The 23,857-nt window shown below is 39.7% G+C and overlaps 1 protein-coding gene across 2 annotated transcripts in view; it reads right to left on the reverse strand.

Moving 5' to 3' along the window:
* The window catches only part of MYOM1 (myomesin 1), a 117,030-nt gene that overhangs the window by 74,872 nt on the left and 18,301 nt on the right, over positions 1 to 23,857 (reverse strand). For both annotated transcript variants that reach the window (XM_069568339.1, XM_069568340.1), the window contains exons 3-10: positions 20,353 to 20,490; positions 17,031 to 17,262; positions 16,077 to 16,234; positions 7,259 to 7,351; positions 4,691 to 4,779; positions 4,514 to 4,576; positions 2,679 to 2,843; positions 597 to 758 (exon numbers count right to left, since the gene is read on the reverse strand). In XM_069568339.1, the coding sequence (XP_069424440.1) occupies positions 597 to 758; positions 2,679 to 2,843; positions 4,514 to 4,576; positions 4,691 to 4,779; positions 7,259 to 7,351; positions 16,077 to 16,234; positions 17,031 to 17,262; positions 20,353 to 20,490 (1,100 nt within the window). The remainder of the gene's footprint in view (positions 1 to 596; positions 759 to 2,678; positions 2,844 to 4,513; positions 4,577 to 4,690; positions 4,780 to 7,258; positions 7,352 to 16,076; positions 16,235 to 17,030; positions 17,263 to 20,352; positions 20,491 to 23,857) is intronic.

Consider the following 23,857-nt stretch of genomic DNA (forward strand, 5'->3'; position numbering starts at 1 on the left):
TAAAGATTCGGTTGTAGCATTTTGCTTCCTGGTTCATTAAAGCTATAAGAGAAGGCCTGGAATGAAATAGTAAATTAGCTCTCCAAAACAGGTCAAGAGTGAATCCCCATTGCTATTTTATTGTTCCTTCTTTAAACTGAGATGACTCTTCGTTCACATCATGAGGATGTAGCCTCTCAAGCACCTGCAGAGGACTGCGCTGGTGGCTCGCTGAAGAAGAGGAAGGTACTGACACTAGGCATGGCAGTGCAGTCTGGAAACCGGTCACCTTCAGGCTGGTGCTTTTAGGGTTAACCTTTTCACATCCATTCTAATGTTACCAGATGCTAACATCCCTGTGCTACATCATCTGGGAGAATTTTTAAATTTTTTTGGCCGCACCGTGTGGCTTGTGGGATCATAGCTCTCAGACCAAGGATTGAACCCTGGCACCCCAGCAGTGGAAGTGCTGAGTCCTGAACACTGGACCACCAGGGAGGTCCCGGGAGGAATTTTCAAACAGTTCTTTCATCGTTACCCAAAATATGTTTGGATAGATTGATACGGACTCAGTGTTTTAAATGTTCTCAGATGTTCTGCTTTTTGGCAGGCCTTACCTCGAACAAAGACGTAAGCACTGTACTGTTCATAATATTCTCCCATTCGCGCACGAATTGTGTAGAGACCTTCGTCTTCCTTGTTGAGATGAGAAAATGTTAGTGTTGCCCGATCTCCACTCCAATGTGTTTGCACCCATTTGGATGGAGAAACAGGTGCCCCTGGGGGGAAAAATGTAAACAAATTTACTGACTTCTTTCTCCATTACTATCTTCTTCCTCCCTCCCCGCAACTCGCTCCTCTCCCCATCTCTCTCTTTCCTCTTCTTCTATATTGAAAGCTATCTATCAGAGAAAGTCTGTAGGGCTTTGAGTCATTGTGTCATATTTATATTGGTTAAAATGCTAGACCAGAAGTGAAGGAACCACGGCCAGATATATCATCTGGAAGACCCAGTGCAAAATGAAACTGCAAGGCTCCTGGCTCAAAAAGCAGAAGAAAAAAATACAGTTAAGGAACTAAAATATAAAACTGTTTCCTCTAAAGCTAGTTTATTATCTATAAAACATAATAGGGTAATACAAATTGAAAGAAAATAATTATTTTCATGCCATAATTCTTACATACAAAACAATACTTTATTTTGTAATATGTTGATTGATAATACAGAATTTTTGACTTTTTTTTTGCAACCTCAGTTATTAGGCCATCAAATTTATACTTTTAGCAACTTTATTTTAAATTAATAAAATTGAAAGTAACATCATTCAATCTTTGCAAATGCAAAGTCACAAATAAGTTTTGATTTATTTTATTTTGAGAAAGATCTTTCTGCTGATGCAACTATTAATGCTGCTAAGAGTGCTATATAGTTACAGTATTATACAGTTTTATACTATATACAATTATATAGTTATGGTTATAAAATTAACATTAGGTTAATCCTCTGATAAACTATTTTAAAATATAAATTTTTGTACTCTAGAGCTGGCAATTCTTGAGGAACAATTTTTTCTAAAAGATCTATCTCCTTACACAAATAGTTTCATGTAAGTCTAAATTTAATTTTAAATATATATTTACATAATGGCATCTTAAATATTTCCTCTTACATGTCCTGTAACTTGTGATGATTTTATGATTTGTATATAATTTAAATGCCTATTTATACATTTTCTTACTGTACCTTCGATTATGAGAAAAATTACTCAGAAAAATCTTTCTTGTTAATAACTGCTTCATCCAAAGTTTTGTATGGAAATAGTGTTCGTTTTCACTGAATGTGGCAATCTTTAAATTTGATTTTTATTTCCAAGCCTGTGGATATTTGCTTTGCAATGTTGTAGCAGTTTTCATAAACAGAGAGTCCAAACTCAGAAGAATTCTAGCAACTGCCTTATGTGCCTTACTGCAATGTCTGTATACATGCTTCTATTTTGTAATGTTTTATAGACAGAGTTTACTGTGTGATTGTTCCTGTCATGGTGCTTAGGCCAGGAAGTTCATGTTTGTGCAGACCCCACACAGACGGGTCCTGGAGATGGACAGGGGATCTGGGCTCCCACTGGGGGCTCCCAGGCTGCATCTGGTGGGGTCTCTCCTCTCCTCTAGGGCCACGTTCAGCAGCACGGCTGCAGCTACCACTGCAGCTACTACTGGCTTCACTCCGGGCTCAGGTCCTGGTCCTAGCCATCGCTTGACGATGGCCCAGCCTGCCCGGTGCCCACATGGACACTGAAGTTTAGGCCAGCTGCGTGGTGAGCACGCTGACTACCACCCACAGTGCCTGGGAACCAACAGGACTTCACTGTATTTCACTTTATCTTACCAAATAAAATTAACTTACAAAATGAATATATATCCAACTTGTAAAATGAAAATACATTTTTTGTAATCCTTTCCCTGTATTACACGGTGATAAGAAATTATGATCTCCACAAACATGTTATAAAAGTTCTGCTACTCTAAAATATGTGTAAAAACTTTTGTAACACCCAGTATGTTATGTCCTCTACTATCTAGTTTCTGCCAGTTCTGGTAAACAGAACTGCAATCTACAGACATTCATGCTTTGGGACCAAGTCCAGTCTGTGACCTTCTATGAATATGAGCCTCAGTGAGAATTCATCATTAAGGCTCACCATTTCGGTACCACTGGATCTCCGGCTGGAAATGTTTAATTTCGGGGGTGATAACTACACGGCAGCCCAGACTCATTGTCTCGCCTTCTCTCCCGAAAGACACTTCAAATTTGTCATCAAAGTGGATCTCAAACCTGGATGCATAACCGTAAGGGGTCACGGCAACTGGGTACAACAGAAACAAACATCAGTAATTTATTTTTTTCTCATCAAAGAGACATAAGCATTTTAATGAGCACAGGCCGAAAGCAATCACAACAAATCTATCAAATGATTTATAAATCACAGTTTCAAATTTTCCAGCTATTGTATCTCAATATAAATCAAATGACAAGAGAAGGACTTGATTTTGGATGTGATCCTCCTCATTCCCACCCAGCACCCCTTCTCGTGCATGGGATTGATACCAATGATTACAACTGAGCATATTAATATCAGGAGCCATTCCATGAAGTATGGAGAGACATCAAGGCAATCAGTTAGGTAAAAAAACTGACCCATTTCCAAAACCATTTTCAAAATGACCACTTATTTTTTAATGTTTGGAAAATAAAAATTTGGGGCTTGACTACCATTTCTGGTCTGAACAGTGTCAGCGTCTAATTACTGAAGAATCATAAGGGTTTTACTTTTATTGCTTCCCATGAAAAGTTCTGATGCAGATGACATGATTGAAGTTCACAAATTTATACATTATTATGGATCAGAATACTAACAATTTGTTATTAAACCACACTTAGAGCTCATTTTACATTGCATCTTGTAAATTAGTGTATGCATTTATTCATTCATCATCAAATACTACTCTGCATCAAGTTCTAGTGTCCAAAGATAAAAGGTCCAGCCTAGCCTTCAAGTGGCTCATGGGTCAGTGGGAGCAAACAGTTAACAATTAGTGTTCAGTGAGTAGATGCCCTTACAGAGGTGTCACAGCCTCACCTGGACATATAACCTAAGTAGGTGGGGGCTGGGGTACAGTGGGGGGCCGACAGAGACTTCTGAAGGAGATGATGCTACACTGGATATAGAAAGATAAGACTGCCCTGATACAGTCCAGATTCTATTTATGTGTGTGTGGTTAAGTCACACTGCAGGTTTGTATAATGATTTTTCTCAGCTTAAGGAAGAAAGACTTAAAAGCATTTGTCATTTTTAGCCCATCACATCCAGGCTTTTATAAAACCAGAATAAAGCAATTATAAGCAGAAGGAGAATACAGTAGCCAAAGAATCTAAAAAAATAAAACTAACTACCGGTATTATGTACATGTGCTAAATCACTTCAGTCATGTCCGATTCTTCGCGACCCTATGGACTATAGCTTGCCAGGCTCCTCTGTCCATTGGATTCTCTGGGCAAAAATACTGGAGTGCGTTGCCATGCCCTCCTCCAAGGGATCTTCCCCCACCCAGGGATTGAACCCACATCTCTTATGTCTCCTGCACTGACAGGCATGTTCTTTACCACTAGTGCCACTTGGGAAACCCATTACATACATACTATCACATATTATAGTATAGACTACGCATTTATTTTGGGCTTCCCAGGTGGCGCTAGTGATAAAGAATCCATCTGCCAGTGCAGGAGACGGAAGAGACATGAGTTCCATCCCCAGGTCAGGAAGATCCCCTGGAGGAAGGCATGGCAACCGACTCCAGTATTCTTGCCCAGAGAATCCCATGGACAGAGGAGCCTGGTGGGCTATAGTCCATGGGTCACAAAGAGTCGGACAGAACTGAAACGACTTAGTATACCTGCATTTATTTCAGTGTTATGGAATAGCTTATTATACAGTATTGTACAGAGATGACACAGCAAAAATATTTTCAGACTTACAGCTGAGGGGGTAGGTGGATGCTCCCGAATGGAAGCGAGTGTCATCAAGCTCTCCCTTGTATCCTAGAAAAGAAAGCAGCAATTCTTGACAACTGCTTCTTGACCTGTTTATATGTTAGCAGTGAGAATAAATTTTTTTAAAATACACTGTGAATGAAACAAGTCCAGCAAACCTACTCTTTACCACAACGGAAGCATACGCTGAAACTTCTCCTTTGGCATTCATCGCTGAGGCCCGGTACTGAGCCGTGTCTTCAAAATCACACCTGAAAGAAGGGATGGGATGAGTGCCCGGTGCAGTGACACTCCTGGTACAGTTATCTCTCAGTGTCTGCAGGGGACTGGTTCCAGGACCCCCGTGGATAACAAAATCCAAGGAGGCTCAAGTCCCTTAAGTCAGTGGTCCTCAACCTTTTTGGCACCAGGGACCAGTTTCATGGAAGACAATTTTTCCAGGGACCGGGCACAGGCAGAGGCAGGGGGCTATTGGTTCAGGCAGCAATGGAAGCGATGGGGAGCGGCAGATGAAGCTTAGTTCACTTGCCCACTGCTCACCTCCTGCTGTGCCACCCCGATTCTAACAACCGTGGAACGGGACAGGTACTGGTCCTCAGCTGGGGGATTGGGGACCCCTGATTTAGGTAAAATGGAGTAGTATGCTGAGGCCTCGGTACCCACGGGTTCCGTCTCAACAGATAAGGCTGGCTGATATAACTCCTGACTGTTTTGTCAAGGATCTCTTTGCTAACACAACACATAGCACGTCATTGGTTAACACACCGCTCTTTGGGACTCTTGACAAAGCTACACTTTCTAATCAAGTTCCCTGCGGGATTTTACATAGGCCAATAGATCTACATACCAACAGCTATAGTCTACTATGACCCTAGCTTGAGTTAATTTAAAATGTCCAAAAATAAAAGCCAACGAAGTGTTGAGTATATAGAGCATGAACAGTGTGATGAAAAATTGGTTTAAAGTTGTATCTGGGCAGAAAATGTCTGGTCATGTACCTCTGTAGCAGGTAAGACCTGGAGGGGCCTCCCTCAGGATGAGTTTCAGTCTGGCTGTAATAGTGTGATGGAGAGACAAAGAAACAGCCTCTCCTTATAGATGCCCAAACGGATTCAGGTTTGTCTAATGTGTGGTTCTGTTTTAGCCTCAAAGTACAAACAAGTTATCTGTCCCTCAATTCTTAATGTTCAGGCCCACAACACAATACAAGAAGCGCCATTCAGAAGTTCCTCTAAGTTATGATGCAGACACAGGGATGTCTTGGGAGACCTGGGTTCGATCCCTGGGTTGGGAAGATCCCCTTGGAGAAGGGAACGGCTACCCACTCCAGTATTCTGGCCTAGAGAATTCCATGGACAGAGAGGCCTGGAGGGCTACAGTCCATGGGGTAGCAAAGAGTCAACTCAACTGAGTGACTTTCACTTTCACTTTAGAGAGAAAAGGCTCTCATGCAGAGATGAACAGGCTAAAATTTCAATGCAAGCTGTTTTATCATTGCCAGGGTTCGTGTTCTTCACTGTTCTTCTTTAGTTTCATTGATGACATTTTAGTTCTTGTTGAAATTTTACAGACATAAATAGAATCCCAGGTGGGTCAATATGGTTGCTTCTTCCATAGATACTTAATTATAAAGCAACTACACAGCTCGCTGCCGACTTGGATGAATCACCAACTGACAGAATGGATGGGTCTTTATGAAGGGGTCCCTGCTTGGCGATAATCCCAGGGTCTCAGGGTTCTGCTTGAAGCCAAGTATGACCTGTGCCAACCTCTCTGATCTGAGAAAGCTATATATCTCCTGAGATTAGAATGACTTAAACTCTACTTTGACTTTGCAGCATGTCATCGTTTTATTTGAACCGGAAATGCTGGGAGCTTGTGTAACTTCTTCATCCACATTAGTAGGCTTGGATTTCAAAACCATGTTAGGAGACATGATGCACCTTTGAAGACCTAGCAACTTTGATGTGGATTCTGCTTTAAAATTTTTGCTGTTGATTTGCTTTAAAAAAATATCTCAATGTCAGGCCCTGCATCCATCTACAGGTTGACAGAATGGGCACATAGTTTCCACACAGTTTCTGGTGAGCTGAAGGAAAAAACAACTTCTCTAGGTCCAGCTTACATTCAGTGTCACCCACCTCAAACTTCATTGGTCTACACTGATTAAAGGCAAATGTGTATAATGCTGGTGCAGATCTGGGACTCTGAGAAGACAGCTGAATATAAATGCCTATTTTGTAAGTGATTTTTCTTGGTAATACCTGAGAAGAACTCTAAAGTACATAAAAGGATTGTTTAGTTGCTCAGTCGTGTCTGATTCTTTGCGGCCCCATAGATCTATGTAGCCCCTCAGACCCTTCTGTCTATGGGATTTTCTCAGCAAGAATACTGGAGAGGATTGCCATTTCCTCCCAACGTAGGGATCGTACTTGAGTCATCTGCACTGGCAGGCAGAGTCTTTAACACTGAGCCCCTGGGAAGCCCATACAAAAGTTTAAATAGATACAAATGAATTTTTCCTCATCATCTTTGACTAAATTCAAAAGATCACTTTGGGCAGTAACATGGGCTTGGTAAGAATGTCATGATTATCACTCATAGGTGTGCACCAAGAGAAGCAATACTTGGGACTGTCCCCCATCTTGATACCACCGTGTAGGGAGGAAGAGGGGAGAACCCCCCGCCAAGCAATTGTCAGCAACACACACAGACCGTGATGTTTCTTACGCATTTATCTCCAGAGTGTGCACTCCATATCGGCTTTCGATGACATACTTTTCAGGATGTGCCTGGACATTTATTGGCACCTGGTTTTTATACCTATGGGACAATGGAAACGAGGTGAAGTAAGTTGAGGTGTAAACAGCTTCATGATTAACACACACACAATTGTTCTTCTTGAAAAAACATCTGTAGACGTAGCACAGAGGTCAATAGCAGAGTCTGCTCAATAAATGCAAATAAAATTCATTACAAGTATCATAAACTTTCTTGATGAATGTGCTTCCCTCCTCCGTTACAAAAACTACACTCAAGAAGTTGGCCATTCCCAACCTTGTGTTTGAATCTTGCATACATAATTTTGAGTGGAAAGAGCCAGATACAAAAGAGCATAATGATTGTTTTTATGTAAAGTACAAAACAAGAAAAGATCAATTAATGCTGCTAGAAGTCAGAGCAAGGGGCAGGGATGAAGGCGGTCCCTTGGGTGTTGATAATGTTTGATTTCTTGATTTTGGTGCTTGTTACCTGGGTGTAGGTGGTCTACAAAAATTAATCAAAGGTCTACATTTATATGCCATGCCACACTATTTTGTGTACATATTATACTTCAATAGATGAACTTGAAAATGAAAAGAAAGACAACCATTGTTGACACAACAGAGAGGAAGGCTTTGAGTGGGTTTTTTGTTGGCTGTCCGTGTAGGATGAAAGCAAAACATCCTTCCCACTGACGTTCCTGAACATTGTTCAAAACCTTGTCATTGCATGGAAAGCTCATTATATTTGTTTTATTCTGTCATGAGCAAACATAGCTCTCAGCTCGGAAGAACTTAGAATATCAGTCATGAAAGAAAACTACCGATAAATAGAACCTTAAAAGAGTCCCTTTTACTGACTGCCGATTCCTGGCGAAGCCGCTCAGTCTTGAGAGGCAGGGGCTCCCTGGAGGGGCCGCTCCTGAGACACTGGCCCCTGAGTCTGAACCTTGATTCATCACCACATCCTCATGTTCTCAGTGCGTGCTCAGTCATTCAGTTGTGTCCAGCTCTTTGCAACCCCATTGACTGTAGCCAGCCAGATTCCTCTGTCCATGGGATTCTCCAAGCAAGAATACTGGAGTAGGTTGCCATTTCCTACTCCAGGGGAGCTTCCCCACCCAGAGATCGGACCCAAGTCTCCTGCAGCTCCTGCACTGGCAGGAGGATTCTTTACTGTCTGAGCCACCAGAGAAGCCTCATGTTCTCAGTAGCCAGCAGCGATGGTGCTGGACCTAGCTTTTCTGCTTAAGCCATTTTCTGCCCAAAAGGGGAGCTAAATTTCATTTGTTTCCTTTTCAGACATTCCACTTCCTGTGCATAGTTATCACAAATAATGCTAATAACCATAATAGAAACAGAGTATTTACTGAGAGTCGGGAAAGGCTCTAAGTACTTTATGTCTAGATTAGTAAATTCAGTCCTCACAACAACCACATAAGGTTGCACTACTTTTTAAAGAATATAAATATATTTTTTATTTGGCTGTGCTGGCTCTTAGTTGCAGCGTACAGTATCTTTAGCTATGGCACACGAGGTCTAGGTCTAGGTCTAGCTCCCCAACCAGGGATTGAACCTGGGCCCCGTGCATTGGGAGCTCAGAGTCCCAGCCATTGGACCACCAGAGAATTCCCAGTGCTACTACTTTTAACATCATTCTCCAGATGAAAAAACTCAGGCACAGAATGGTTAAGTAGCCTGCCCCAGCTTTAACAGCTAAAACAGCAGAGCTGAGATCTGAACCCAGGAGGTCTGGCTCCCAACAACATGGGATGCTTCCATTTTCCAACTGTTTTCTATTTGTTGTTACTGTTTAGTCACTAAGTTATGTCCAACTCTTTGCCACCGCAGGGACGGTAGCCCACCAGGTTCCTCTGTCCGTGGGATTTTCCAGGTAAGAATACTGGAGTGTGTTGCCATTAACTTCTCCAGGGGATCGTCCCGACCCAGGGATCAAACTCACGTCTCCTGCTTAGCAGGTGGATTCTTTACCACTGAGCCAACGGGGAAGCCCCGTTCTCTATTTAGCTGCATTTTATTTCTTCAGATTTTTGGACATGGTTATAAGCAGATTTGGGAGCAAGGAAAGCTATAGAAAGGGAAAGAGAAAGGAAATAATCTTCAGCCAGTTCTTTCCTCTCCCCAGCTTGTGTACACACACACACACACTCACACTCACGCCCTATGTCCCTAAAATGCACCCTTTTCTACACTTTAAAAAATACACCATTCTCCACCTAGCAAAATTCCAACTCATCCTTCAAGGCTCTGATCAAATGCCACTTCAATAATCTCCGCCCTGAAATTCCACACAACATCATTCCCTCCTCTTCACATCAGTGTTACTTGGTTCAAATGGGAAGGTATAACGTTAATCAAATTATGGTTGGGTAAGTGTCACTTCTGCTAAACCATGAGTGCCTTGAAGATGCGGATTCTGTCTGATCCGTATTGATTTCTATTCCCACTCTCAAGGAAGCAGCCATCCCAGGAAAATATTAGGCAGTGTTTATTAAATTGGACTGAACAGAGTCATTGGGTAACATCATAAATTCAATTGTGCTTCTTGAATTTTGGCAAAGGAACAGAGTTCTGACAAATCCATCCTTCATGATACGGATAATTTAAAATTAGTGCAGATGAAGAAGGTATGCTGAGGCTGTTTGTCTTGGTTTCCTTGGATGTGAAACGGGAGGGTGGACTGGGAATCGCAGCTGTGTAGCAGGTGTAGGGGCACAGCCTTCTGCCCCTCCCTTGGGAATCATTCCTAGCTGTTTCTGACAGTCCACAAACGGCCTCAGGCAGCTGGCCCTCCACAGGGCTCCAGGCGGACAGGACTGTTTGATCAGAGATGGGCTGTAAAAAGCAATCTGCTGGCTGCTCTTAATTTGGAACATTCCTAGTTTGGATGAATGACAGGGTCCAACACATTAATCATGAGCATGTTCTCCTGACTGAATCGGTTTAGGTCATTTCACAGTCGACTCAGAAGCTTCGTTTTGCTCAGTTTTCTTTGTGCTGGGGTATTTTCAGTATTTCTTCCCAACATAAGAAGATATAAAAAACACACCAAAGGTGTGTGGCTGGTGCTACTTGACCAAACAACTGAGTGACACTTGATCTGGCTTCTGACCAAAAATGATGTTCATATTTCCATAAAGTTTAAATTAAAATAGCATTTGCAGCTCTTAGGCTTGCTTTACCTTCCTTGTCCTTCAGTCCAGCAGTCCCCAACCTTTTCAGCACCTGGGACCAGTTTCATGGAAGAAAATTTTTCCACAAACCAGGGGGCGGGGGATGGTTTCAGGATGATTCAAGCACATTACATTTATTGTTCACTTTATTTCTGTTATTATTACATCAGCACCACCTCAGATCATCAGGCTCTAGATCCCAGAGTCTGGGGACCACTATTCCAGTCCTGTGTGACTTAGTATCTCAATGCCTTTCCCTCAGTTTTCTAATGTGACCGCTTGAAATAGATTTCTCTCGCTCTCTCTCTCTCTCTCTCTCGCTCTCTCTCTCACACACACACACACACACACACATTTTCTCTCCACTGGGACTCTATATGTCAGTGTAAGAAGTGCCTGTTTTTGTTTTTTTTGTTTTTTTTTTAGAAGTGCCTGTTTTAAAGCAGCACACAAGGATTAAATGAGGAAGCTATTCAAGTCTGTTCTCCAAGGAATTCACCTTGCGAGGCACTCAGGTTCAGAGCCACTTGTGATTGACTGTCTTCAGTATCAAATCAGAGCAGAGAAGGAGAATTTGAGGCCTGCTCTGTGTACACTTCACAGCTTGTTATTTCTGGAAAGTGAAATTCCAAACTGGCCACTCATCGGCTAATTTTAGAGAGTAATCTATACCCTGGGACTATTTATCAGGTTTCTGAAATTCTTGTGAGTATTTAGATGTACACCCTTTTCCACATCGTTTTCATGTGAAGTGTAAGAACGACTAGTTAATGAACTTCTGTTACACATTACTTCTAGAATAATATTCTTCATATACGTATGTAAAACATACACTTAATTTCCCCAAACAAATGTCTGTCTGGATACTAGGCTGAATTTGATAACAAGGGGTTACAGTGAAAGCTCTTTGGCAGTGTAAAATGTGGTCAAACAAAAGGACTTCACTCTAACTTTTCTTTGTCAGCAAATAATGCTGCCAAGATGATCTCTATCACGTTGAATCCCCTTCCCTCAAAAGTGTGGTTAGAATGCAACCCTATTGTTTTGAACAAACAGCCATTACTCACTTTGAAAACCAATTAGCTGAGAGCTAACTCTTCTATTAGCATAGAATTTGGATTGTAAATAAGAAAAATCTAAAATAAAATCCCAAACCCTTATACTTCAAAAGTAATTATAAATAATTTTTAATATTTTAAATGCAGGTTGTTTTCCTACAATAATATGGCAGTAATTGCTAAATTTAAATACATTGTGAATAACTCTAATCTTGTAAAAAATTCATCTGTTAATTCTACTATGGAATTTATGAATTCTCATAATTTGCAAAAATAAAATAAGACTTTTCCAAATTTCCAGACTCTTCTTAAAATACATTTCTCATACTATCTTATCCCTAGGTTTTGAACTATGATCATGTTCAATGACAAGTTTCTTTAAGTGTCTGTCTTCACACTGTCCCTGAAGTGGCAATGACTTCAGGGATAATGTGAAGAATTTCAAATATGTCTTTTAAGTGTCTTGCCTGAGGATCTAACCCAGGTGCTAAGTTGCTCCAGCCACATTCGACTCTTTGCAACCCTATGGACTGTAGCCCAGGATCCACATATAAATCCGAAAACAAGGACACTGAGTGTGTGAACACATGAGCGTTACGTGATAGTAACAATATATTGTTCCAGGAGTTGGCATGAGGCTCCCTGCAGATTATATAATCCCAATTTCCACTGACAAAAATCAATCTAGACTTTGGGATCAAAATGCAATTAAATCTGGCTCTCTAAAAAAAGAGGCGGTGCAACTAATTTAATTCTCTTTCTTTTAAAGAGAACTTTTCTCCCCTATTTCATATAGCTTCTTACAATCTGACCAGGCAATGCGAGCATATGATCCAAGAATCAGAAAATATAGGGGTGCCCAGGGAACATTCTCTTTTCTCACGCCTGTCTGCCTTCTGCCCAGCTTCTCCCCACAGCTAACTGTTCTCCTTAGGTTTTATATGTCCATTCAGAGCTTCTTTATGCAGGTAATAAAGATACAAGCATAAATGCTTTTCCTCCCCCCTTTACAACAGTATACTGCCTATAAACAAGTTATTATATAAATGTAACCTATTAAATTAAACAACTGGTTTTTCACCACATATATATTTCTCCTTCTCTGTTGGCTAGCCCTCCTTCTGGATGGCCAGCTTCACTGCTGTGTCTTTTGCAACTAACTTTTCTCCTGCACCCAGGGCCCACAGGCTTCCTTCTGCTCTGAAGGTGAACTGGGAATAGGGCAGTGCTGCTCAGCATCTCTGCACCTGGCCGTGATGAGTGATGGTGATGAGTGATGGGCCCGCCTGTCAGTAAGCGCTCCTCAGGTACGCTCTAGACTCCATCCAGATTTAGTCAGTATGCAGGGGCTGGCTGAAGGGCAGCTGCAGTATGTTGATATCATTTGTTCAGCCTCAGGGATTTCCATGGCCTGAGGGTGCCAGTGGAAACCTGGAACTGAACGTTCCTTGGAAAGGAGTCTTAGGGAGTCAGACCCAGGGCACACATGACTTGGAAAGATGTGGCTTAGGACCTAAAGGCTCAAGTGGAGACAGCACAACTGCCCTCAGCAGCATTGGAAACTTGTTTCTGTACTTGACCTTCTTCTATTCAGGAAGGTCATTCTCAATGGTTTCTCTCATACTTGTACTCAGAGTCAGGCCCAGGAGGTGGCAGCTCGGTACCAAAGAGACATCAAGGCCAGCAAATTAATTACCAACATCTTGGTTCTCGCTTGAGTTGTGGGTTCTCTGTTCATTGAGGGGGAGGATGCTCACTGAAGATTGCGTAATCTGGACCAGCAGCTTGCAAAGCAAATTAGAGCTTCATTCAATGGTTATTTTTTAAAAGGCAACACATCCAGGAAGGTATAATATATTAATCCCACATGAAATTTACTTCCAGAGGTGGATTTACCTTGAAACTAGTGAAGTTGAAGTTGCAGGATCTCTCATCAGCACAGGTCCCCTTATGAACTAATGCATGTAACTAACTTTATAACCTTTTTTTTATAAAGGATGCTCCTCAAATTGTATAACCCTCCTGCCCCACAAAACCTGACCTTAGCTATTGCCAGAGCCAGTTCTTAGCTATCTGCTAGCTGATTGTCCAAATTTCAGCTTTATCCAGGGGCAAACCTTGTTCGCTAAAGGAAGGTGAACTATTTTCTTAGTGGTCCACTGATTCTTTTGTTTTCATATTTACTTCACACTTGACTTGTAAGGCAACAGGGCTTTGTGTGAAGTGCTCTGATTTGTCCCTCCTGGAAGAGTTTCTGAACAGAATTGATTTGGGTTCTCCAAGCACTGAAGGGGGTGCAGGAACTAGAGAAGTCTTGTCCCAGTCAACGAACAGCCTTCCAGTCCTTCCTGAGACAAATCTTGTCTCTGTGCTTTTGTCTTGATTAAAATGAGCCCTGATGCCATAAAATTCACATGTTAAGGAAATAAATACTTCAAAGCCAAACATGAAAGATTTGAGGGATTAATCATACTCCCAGCCCCATTAGTGAGGGTAACTAAAAACTGACAGTATTTCTATTTTTAAATTTGACTGGAATTTTAAGAGTTGCCAAGTTTAGTCATCTCATATTTTTTCAGTGGAGTTTATATCTTTTTGTTTGTTTTTAAATTACTCCTTTTTCAGCCCAAGAACACCATGTGAGGAGTTCAATCTCCAATGGGATTTGAGCTCTGCCTTTGTGGAACCTCATCACTCTGGCTTAGTGACATCAGTGGTATATGGTATGTTTGTATTCTAGTGACTGTGTATCTCACAGAATCAGTAAATGCTTAAGAAATTAATATTTATCTTACAGAGATCACTTTGTATTCTTCTGAAAGTCATCTTTAACTCTGATGTTTAAAAATCAGGAAAACAGAGATAGGACACTGTGTAATAAATATATCTACTTAAAGACTCCAAGTATTCATTTACCAGTAGTACATTTTAATTCATGAAACATGAGGAATTTTTTTACTCATCAAGTAATATTTCTTGGAGCTAAAACTTTGTTATTCTTTATGTATTTCTTTCTTTTTTTTGCCACACCACACAACTTCTGGGATCTTAGCTCCTCAACCAGGGATTGAATCCCCATCCCCTGTTTTGGAAGGCAGAGTCTTAATCACTGGGCTGCTGGGGAAGTCCCTCTTTATGAATTTCTACAGGAAAGTTTGAATTTTTTCTGAGGTAAAAAGTAATCAGTTTTTAAGAGGAAATGTCCCTTTTATAGGCCAATCTATGTAACCCAATAGGCAGAGACAAAGGCAGGGGGTAAAGATGAACAGATTCCTAGCTTACTATGTTTGTCAGTCGTGTCCAACTCTTTCCAACCCCATGGACTGTATAGTCCAGAACACTGGAGTGGGTTGCCATTTCTTTCTCCAAGAGACCTTCCCAATGCAGGGATCGAACCCAGGTCTCCGGCATTGCAGGCGGATTCTTTACCAACTGAACCACCAGGGAAGCCCAGGTTACGATAGTATACTTATACTTTTAAAGCTTGGAAATTGGTTTTTTTAAACTTCATTTTCATTGAAATATGTTCTTACACGTCTCATCTTTGTTTACTATAAATTATTTATCTTGGTAATAACTGGCTTTGTTTTTCATTCTCTCACTTTCAAACTCAAGAACCCTGGGAAAAGTTTATGTACAAGAAAAACTGTATGTAAATCCAGTTTGGTCACAGGCAGGTTGATATTATAGGTGAATTAAAAAAAAAAAAAAACAACTCACCACTTGCTCCTTAAGAATAACCTTAGGTAAGGGTTTATCTTGTTAGCCTCCATTATGTAAACGAGGTGTCCAAACAACATTAGAAATGACAGAAAAGGGAGAAGGAGCTGGTTCCCTGTGGGCAACAGTGCCACTCTCTGCAGCGTTTATTCTGCGACACCCTCCTGAGAGTAAGAAAGCAGCATGCAAAATACCCACATTGTAGAATAAGACGGAAAACACCTTTTAAAACTGGCTTACAGTCCTCTTCAGATTCCTGCTCTCCATGGCAGACATTCATGCCATATGAGTTCTGATTTTAGGGGTTACCAAGTCATTGACAATTGCAATAGGATATATAATGGACAGAAAAAAAGGGGAGCTTCTTCTTTATGGAATGAAAGTTTCTTCAGACCTCCTATTAGAAATAGATCCCCATCCCATCCCCTTCTTTATTTGGCTTTAGAAACTAGGACCTCAGCTCACATAAGGACTAGAGATGAAGCCCTCTGGGCTTTATTTCTCTAAAAGGCGGCATTGCTTTTCATCACAAAATGTTACCAAATAAATATGCTGACTAAATTTTAACACTTTATATAAGATAAAGACCCATTTGTATAAGACGAACTATAAAGTATCATAATAAATTATAATGGATGCAAAATCATTCTTCCTTCCATGCATATATTCTTTCTTCACTATTTAAAAAAATTTACTCGAACTTACAGATGCTTTCACTGACTCTTGCATGTTCATAAATCCACATGTTTTCACAGGATTTAAAATTAACTTTGAGTAATCAATTCTATGAGAAGCTTTCAAAAAGATAGAGTACCATGTGAGACGAGGTGCTGGCCAGCCGGCTACGGAGCAGTGTAATTTTACATTTTCTTTCTCCCAAACAGTATGGGAACGAGGTTTAATGATAAATTCAGGAGCATGGAGAAGATTATCTTCATTCAACTTTTTATGAAATGCCTCAGTTTCTTCTAACTGAAAAAAAATTATCAAGACATGAAACCAAAGTAACATGTGCTACAAAAATGAAATGTAGAAATCAAAATGATCATTTTTCCATTTGGAGTCTTACTTTGGTATTTGGAGCAAACGAACTCCCCTTATCCCTTTTAAAAAACAGACATATCACTTAATTTTTAACATTCTAAGCCTGAGCAACATATTGTACTTTCCAAAGGTAGATTTCTTAAGGTTCTCAAGAACTTTAATTTCTGTAGAACCTAAAATTTCACAGAATTTAAAACTATAACGTCTGTCTTTCTTTGAACTATACATTTTGATGTCTTTTCCCCTTTTTTCTTATTTCTCCACAAGACCACAGACTTCTTCATTTGAAACTAATTAATCTTTATTACACACATGCACAATGTTACATGCATTTCTACTTTTTTAAGATTAATTTTATTGCAGTCTAGTTGATTTACAATGCTGTATTAGTTGCTGCTGCACAGCAAAGTGAATCAGTTATGCACATACATGTAAACACTCCTAGATTCTATTCCCATATAGATCATTACTGAGTATTAAGTAGGGTTCCCTGTGCTCTACAGTAGGTCCTTATTAGCTTCTCTGTCCACAGGATTCTCCAGGCAAGAATACTGGTGTGGGTTGCCATGCCCTCCTCCAGGGGATCTTCCCAACCGAGGGATTGAACCCAGGTCTCCTGCATTGTAGGCAGGTTCTTTACCATCTGATCCACCAGGGAAGCCCATTTTATATGTAGTGGTGGCACTTATACTTTTGTAAGTTATGTTAAATTGTCTTTTCTTACCGTTTTTTTCAGTGACAGCTGTTCCGCCTTTTCTCGAATGGCAACTTTCCTTGACTTCTTCTCAAAGGCCTCTTCCTGGTGAAGCGTGGACACGGACTGCTTAGATACTGAGGACTGCTTGCTGGCTGTTACGCCTTCCTCACTAGCAAGGAGATTCCTCTGGGCTATGTAAGCAGCAGCTTCTTTAATTCTTTGCTCTTCCGTGTCTGTAATTCCACTGACATGCACTTGGCTAAAATAAAATAAGAGCAAAATATGGTTATTGTGGATGTCAGTGATAAGATTGCCCAATTTTGCCAAGTTCAAAGCACCAGACCGCAGATGTTGTACACTGTGCCCAAGGAAAACCTGACATACAAAACACTGGCCCATAGGAGCTAACTCTTCACACATGGACGTGACCTTCACCTTAACAAATGATGACGACAATAGTAATACCTGTTGTGGCCAGGGTGCTCTACCAAGTGCTGTTTGCATAAATTATCTCATTTTCCCCTACAACAACCCTTCGAAGTAAACTGTATCCTTTCTACTTTAGACATATGGTAACAAGACACAGAGAAGTAAGGTAACTTGCCCAATATAATTTCTTTGGTTTCCTTAGTGTGTATAAACACAGTTTAGTCTGTAATAAAATATTAATTTATGACTTCCTTCTAGAGAAGACAGCATTGTAAAATGACAGACAGTTGCGTGACTGGGATCCTGATTTATGACTAGTGTGCTTTATCTGGATTGTGTAACTCAGATGACAGAATGCATTACCCAGAGCTGCTGCACACATAAATAAGCTATAAATGTATGTGTGATCCTTATGCCTAGCAGTTTCCTTTCCAAAATAATAAAGGTTATGCGGGACTTCCCTGGTGGTACAGTGGATAAGAATCAGCCTGCCAATGCAGGGGACATGGGTTTGACCGCTGATCCAGGAAGATCCCACACGCCACAGGACATGGAGGTTGGGGGTGGGGAAGAGGGCGGCAACTGCAATTAGGAAAACTCAAGTACACTTAAAAATATATTTGTGACCCAGAACAGCAAGGACATTTGCCTTTAAGTAAGTGCATATGTGCATGTCAGCGATAACCCTGCTATAATCTGGGTATAAGAGCAAGAATATGATGCTAACATCAAAAGCAATCCTCTATCTCAATTTAAAACCTGTTGGTGACATAAAGTTAGCTCTACTTACACGGTGCATGTGTGCCAAGTCACTTCAGTCTTCTTTGACTCTCTGCAACCCTATGGACTATAGCCCACCAGGCTCCTCTGTCCAGGCAAGAACACCCGAGTGGGTTGCTGTGCCCTCCGTCAGAGGATCTTCCCAACCAGGGATCTAACCCATGTCTTTTATGTCTCCTGCATTGACAGCTGGGATCTTTACCACTAGTGTCACCTGGGAAGCCCTACCTAGACTGTAAGAAGTGGAATTTTCAAGTGCCATCCAGAAGAAATCGTATTCTCCAAAAATGTACTATATTTGCATTTTCCAGTCCTAGGGAGACTCTCAACTCAACCATTACAAGTGCCTTGATTTCCTTGTGCAAAAAACTGACATACTAATACCACTCCAGGGCTGAATGGAGGACTTAGAAGGATTGTTTATATATAATGCACTTACAATGATTTCCAGCAAACAACAGGTACTCAACAAATGTTCATTACTTTCCCATTCTCTTAGATGTTAATGAACATCATTATGAAGTGTTATCTTCATAGTAATAGAATATAGGAGATGGCTCCATATAAAAAATGAAGAACTGGAAATAAAACCTATAATATAAATTTTTTATTCAAACTTTCATCTATCACAGCTTATTCTGTAAATAATTCTTGACACTGGTCTGGAAGGAACAAAATGGTTTGGTGAGAAAAGGGCAGGAAGAAGCTGGAGAGAGTGAGAAGATTCATTTTGTGCCCACACATGTGGAGAGTCATGCCATATAGGTTAATGCTAAGCTGACATGACTTTTAAACGATTTTTTTTAAAGCACAAAATTAAATATTTTTCTCCTCCAATCTAGTCATCTCCTAAAAGGAATATGGTGTGATTAAACCAACTGTGAAGAAGCTGAGTCTGGGCATGCATACTTCACAATATAAGCCTGTTTGTCTATAAAGTTCCATTTGAAAAATCAGATATAAAAAATCAAAGATAGAAAATAAAGGCTAAAAATAGAATATTGTTTATCCCTTTCCTAAGTAGGTTTGCAGCAATTATGACATCAGCCTCTGAAACAATTGGGAAAGGAATCATCAAAATCGATGGGAAGAGAAAATGCAGGGAAACAGAAGTAGGTCACCAAAAATCACGAGTTATTGCCTACTGATTTTCCTGATAGCTTTTGCCCAGAGAGGGCAACCTTGTTTTGAACATCACATTAGCTTTGTGAATAATGTCCATTCAAAGGAAAATAAACAGGGAAGGCTCAGATAGTCTCTGTTAAACTTTAATTTGGTGTCTTAGACAAGTCTCTGTTCAAGATTTCTTTGTATATATTATCATTCAAAATTGTTTATATTATAAACAGAAATTTGGCATTACACAGACTTGTGACTTAGTGATTATTTTGTTTGAATTTTATCTCAAAATAAATAGTAATCTATTTTATATTTAACAAATATAAGCCAGGCATTCAAGCTATGCCTGCAATGCTTTTAGTTAGTCTATGTTATCTAAGGATTTTTTTACTTCTTAATGAATAATAATTAAAACCACACTGGCAACCAGTTTACCTAAATGTATCATTTGATTTTTTTCTTTTAGTTCACCCAATATTTTATAGTTTTAACCTTTCTTTGTGCCCTAACTATAGCAACTGTATAGTGTCCAATCACTAGCATCCAATACTCTGCTTCTAGTTTCAACTAGTTACATAATTAGAAATAAGTCTCTAATCATAATCTCTGTTGTCATACAGCCATCCTATGTAATGGCAAACATTTTCACAATGATCACATCTCCCACTATGCACAGTTCCGAGGTTCTCAGACTTTTCTCAACCAGTACAAAGTAAATGCTCAGTAAATGATAGCTGATGTTATTATTACTACCTGAAAACATTTATTCCCCACTTCTTTTTAAAATTAATTAATTAATTAACTTGTCTGCACTGGGTCTTACTTGCGGTATGCAGGATCCCTGATCTTCACTGTGGCATGCAAACTCTTAATTTCAGCATGTGAGATTTAGTCCCTTGACCAGGGATCAAACCCATGTCCTCTGCATTGGGAGCATGGGGTCTTAATTTTAAATAGTTCCACCAGGGACATCTCTCTCCACTTTCTAAAAATCAGATCCAGGGAGAGAATCCATACGTACCGTCCTGAGAAAATAGGCACCATGTAGTCACTCGGCAGATTTTCTTTCTCCTCTCCAGAGAGAAGGCTCTTCTTGGCTCTCTTTGTTTGGGGGCTCAACTTGGATGAATAATCTAACATCAGACTGGAATCTGTAAGTCTGACAAAAAACACCCTAATGTTAGTCAATAATTTAAAAAATGTTTAGAAGTTTTAAATTTAGGAGTGTTGCATAGACTCCTAGATGGCTAATGTTATAATTATCTTCTATCTTTAGAACTAAAATAGAGTGAAAATGACCTCACATAATGCACTCTATCCAGACATAAGAAAAATAGGTCTGTGGTAATTTCATGGCTTTTTCTCATTAAAGTTTCAGGGGAAAGCAGCTGTGCTTTGGTAATGTTTCTGAATAATCTTTGCTGTTAAGTTTATGTTGGAAATGTAGGCAGCCGACATGAATAGTTTGGATACATTGTGCATCCAAACGCTTTCAGAGGATTAATAAACAAAAATAAAGCAAATTTTCTGTATTGAGAGCCCAGGCAATTCTGAAGCAGGACCTTGAGGTTGAACTTCAGGTTTTTGTATAATGTAGCAAATTCCATTTGAAAGAACATTGAGCTCATTAAACAACAGAATTAATATATTTTAGATGAATACACAGCATCAAGTTACTCGGAAAATTACAAATTTGATAAAGAATCTTTTGATGATGCTGTAGTACACACAAAAATCCACCCATGCACACTGGTGCCTGTGATGCTTGGAGTCAGCTATTGTTCTAATAAAGCAAAAAATGCGTTAGAGTGGGAAACAAGACAACTGAGATTGCACCTAGAGAAAAGGATTGATGACATTAAAAGTACAATCTTAATCTATATAGTTCTTGGATGAAATGAAGTGCATTTTCATTCAAATGCAGAATTTGGCATAAATTCCAGGAGTTTGTGGACTGTCTGAAGTCAGTCCATGGACTCAGGTTAAAGGTCTCTCATCTCCATTGCAATGACAGAAAGTCACAATAAGAAATCGTACAGAAACTCTCTGTATGACCTTTGCAATTTTTCTATAGACTTGAATTGATTCTGAAATTGAAAATTAATATTAAAAAGATCTCTAATATATGGAATTTGGAAAGATGGTAGGGATGATCCTATGCACACAACAGCAAAGGACACGCACATAAAGGACAGAATTTTGGACACAGAGGGGAAAGGAGAGGGTGGGATGATTTGAGAGAATAGCATTGAAACATACACGTTACCATATGTGAAACGGATAGCCAGGGGAGTTTGCTGTATGATGCAGGGAACCCAAGGCTAGTGCTCTGTGACAACCTCGAGGGCTGGGGTGGGGAAGGAGGTAGGAGGGAGGTTCAAGAGGGAGAGGATATATACCTATGGCTGACTCATGTTGATGTATGGCAGAAACCATCACAATATTGAAAAGCAATTACCCTCCAATTAAAAATAAGAAATACATATTTTAAAAAAGGTCCCTGGTGTCGAGAAAATTGGAAAAGAAAATGAAGCATGTGAATGGTGTGGCATGGAAAAACCAAGCTGCCTGGTTAAAACAGAAAAAACCTTCCAAAGTCCAAACCTTGATTGTTTCTCAATCTTTAAAAAACATTAGGAAAAGCAGGAATTACTTAGATCAAAAGAAGACAGTGCATGTACATAGTACAAAATGGATACACAATAATGCAAACAAACTTATCCTCTGCTAAGCAAGCAACACAGAACTCTTGGGCTGCTAGAATGCCCTGGGAGTACAGTGATTCCGGACCTGGGAGTATATGGTGGGCTACTGGCTTTAATTCCCGGAGTGGAGGGGTAGCACGGAAATGACAGACCTCTTCCTCCCCAACGAACCGCCCCTCCCCCGGGGTGAATATGTAGCTCTTCTTCTATGATCAGCATTAACACTAAAGGTTAGAACCTTGAATTCAAGCTTGTGGATTGGTTACCAGTTGGAAGGGTTAGTGAAATTTGTTCCTGGGTGGCTGTTCCAAGCAACAGCAAAATGATTGCATTCTAAACCCTTAGTGAGTTACAAAGTACAGGCTGTGCTAATACAGGTCTAAGTTTAAAGTGGTATTTTCCATCACTCTTTTAATTCCATTACTATACAAAATAAAATTAATTATGGAGTTTGAGCTTCTTTTTTTCTATTTATAGAACATTTGCATTTTCTAATTTTTCTCATTTCTCTATTTTTGCTCTTTTTTACTATTTATTTTCATTCTACTGTCTACACTCATATCCTCATGGGAATATTTTCAATGTTTGCTTATATTAAAAGAGGCCATATGTATTACTATGATTCATGCTGATGTTTGACAGAAAACAACAAAATTCTGTAAATCAATTATCCTTTAATAAAAGTCATGATTTGTCATTCTTTTTGTTGTATTGTTGTTCCTTTTCTTCAGTCATTTTTCCCTTTAAGATAAATCTTTCAAATGAAGCATTTGTTACATACAATGTGCCAGAATGTGATTATTCTATTCTCACAGGTAAATCATAGCAGACAATTTTTAATAGTTGAACTTTATAGTAAAGATTTCTGGGATTATCATTAGTTTTTATGTCATATTTCATTTGGAACAAAAGACTTCATAAAAGGACTGTGATTTTATATATTATATAGTATTATTTAGAAAATCCAAAGTACTTGGAAGATATCAAACATTTACTATGCTCTCTAAAGTTTCTTCAAGCTAACAAGAAGAGTGTGTTTAGGATTAAATGTTAAAATACTGTGCTAACAGAGTATTTGGTAATGTTAAGTCATTTATCAAAGATGTCTGAGAAGACATCTTCATCTGATTGAGTTTAAAACTCAATGAAGTTTTAAGTAACTGACTATGCAATAATTGTGTAACTAATTATGTGAAGAAAAGCCATCAATTGTTCTTTCCCAAGAACACGGAAACCTAACATCTTACTCTATCAAATTTTAAAGTCAAATAATGTCTTTAAAGGAGTTCAATAGAAAATGTAAAATTTAAATTTCTTTTTTAAATTTGAATTTCTTTGAAGTTACATCAAAGAGCTAAATAAAGGCTTGCTAACCTCTTGGGCTTTTAGTTGCATCTAAATTTTGAAAATAATCCTGTCTCAAAAGCCAGTTTCTGAGTAGACACTTGAAGTTTTGTATGCATGAATCAACGTGGTCTTTTAACTATTAAAACTATATTTAATGTTCTTTGTGTCTTAAATCTTGATTCTTTCTGAATTTCAATTTATGAAGGCAGTGAAAATAAGCTATTGTGTTTAGTTGCCAAGTCGTGTCTGACTCTGCGACCCTATGAACTGTAGCCCTCCAGGCTCCTCTGTCCATGGGACTTCCCAGGCAAGAATACTCCAGGGGGTTGTCATTGCCTTCTCCAGGGGATCTTCCTGACCCAGGGATCAAACCCATGTCTCCTGCATTGACAGGTGGATTCTTTACCACTGAGCCACCTGGGAAGCCCCTGAAACTCAGGTAAGTTTTGAAACTATAGGTAAGGATTGATTTGT

This window comes from Ovis canadensis, chromosome 23 (assembly GCF_042477335.2).
Source record: "Ovis canadensis isolate MfBH-ARS-UI-01 breed Bighorn chromosome 23, ARS-UI_OviCan_v2, whole genome shotgun sequence".
Lineage (NCBI taxonomy): Eukaryota > Metazoa > Chordata > Mammalia > Artiodactyla > Bovidae > Ovis > Ovis canadensis.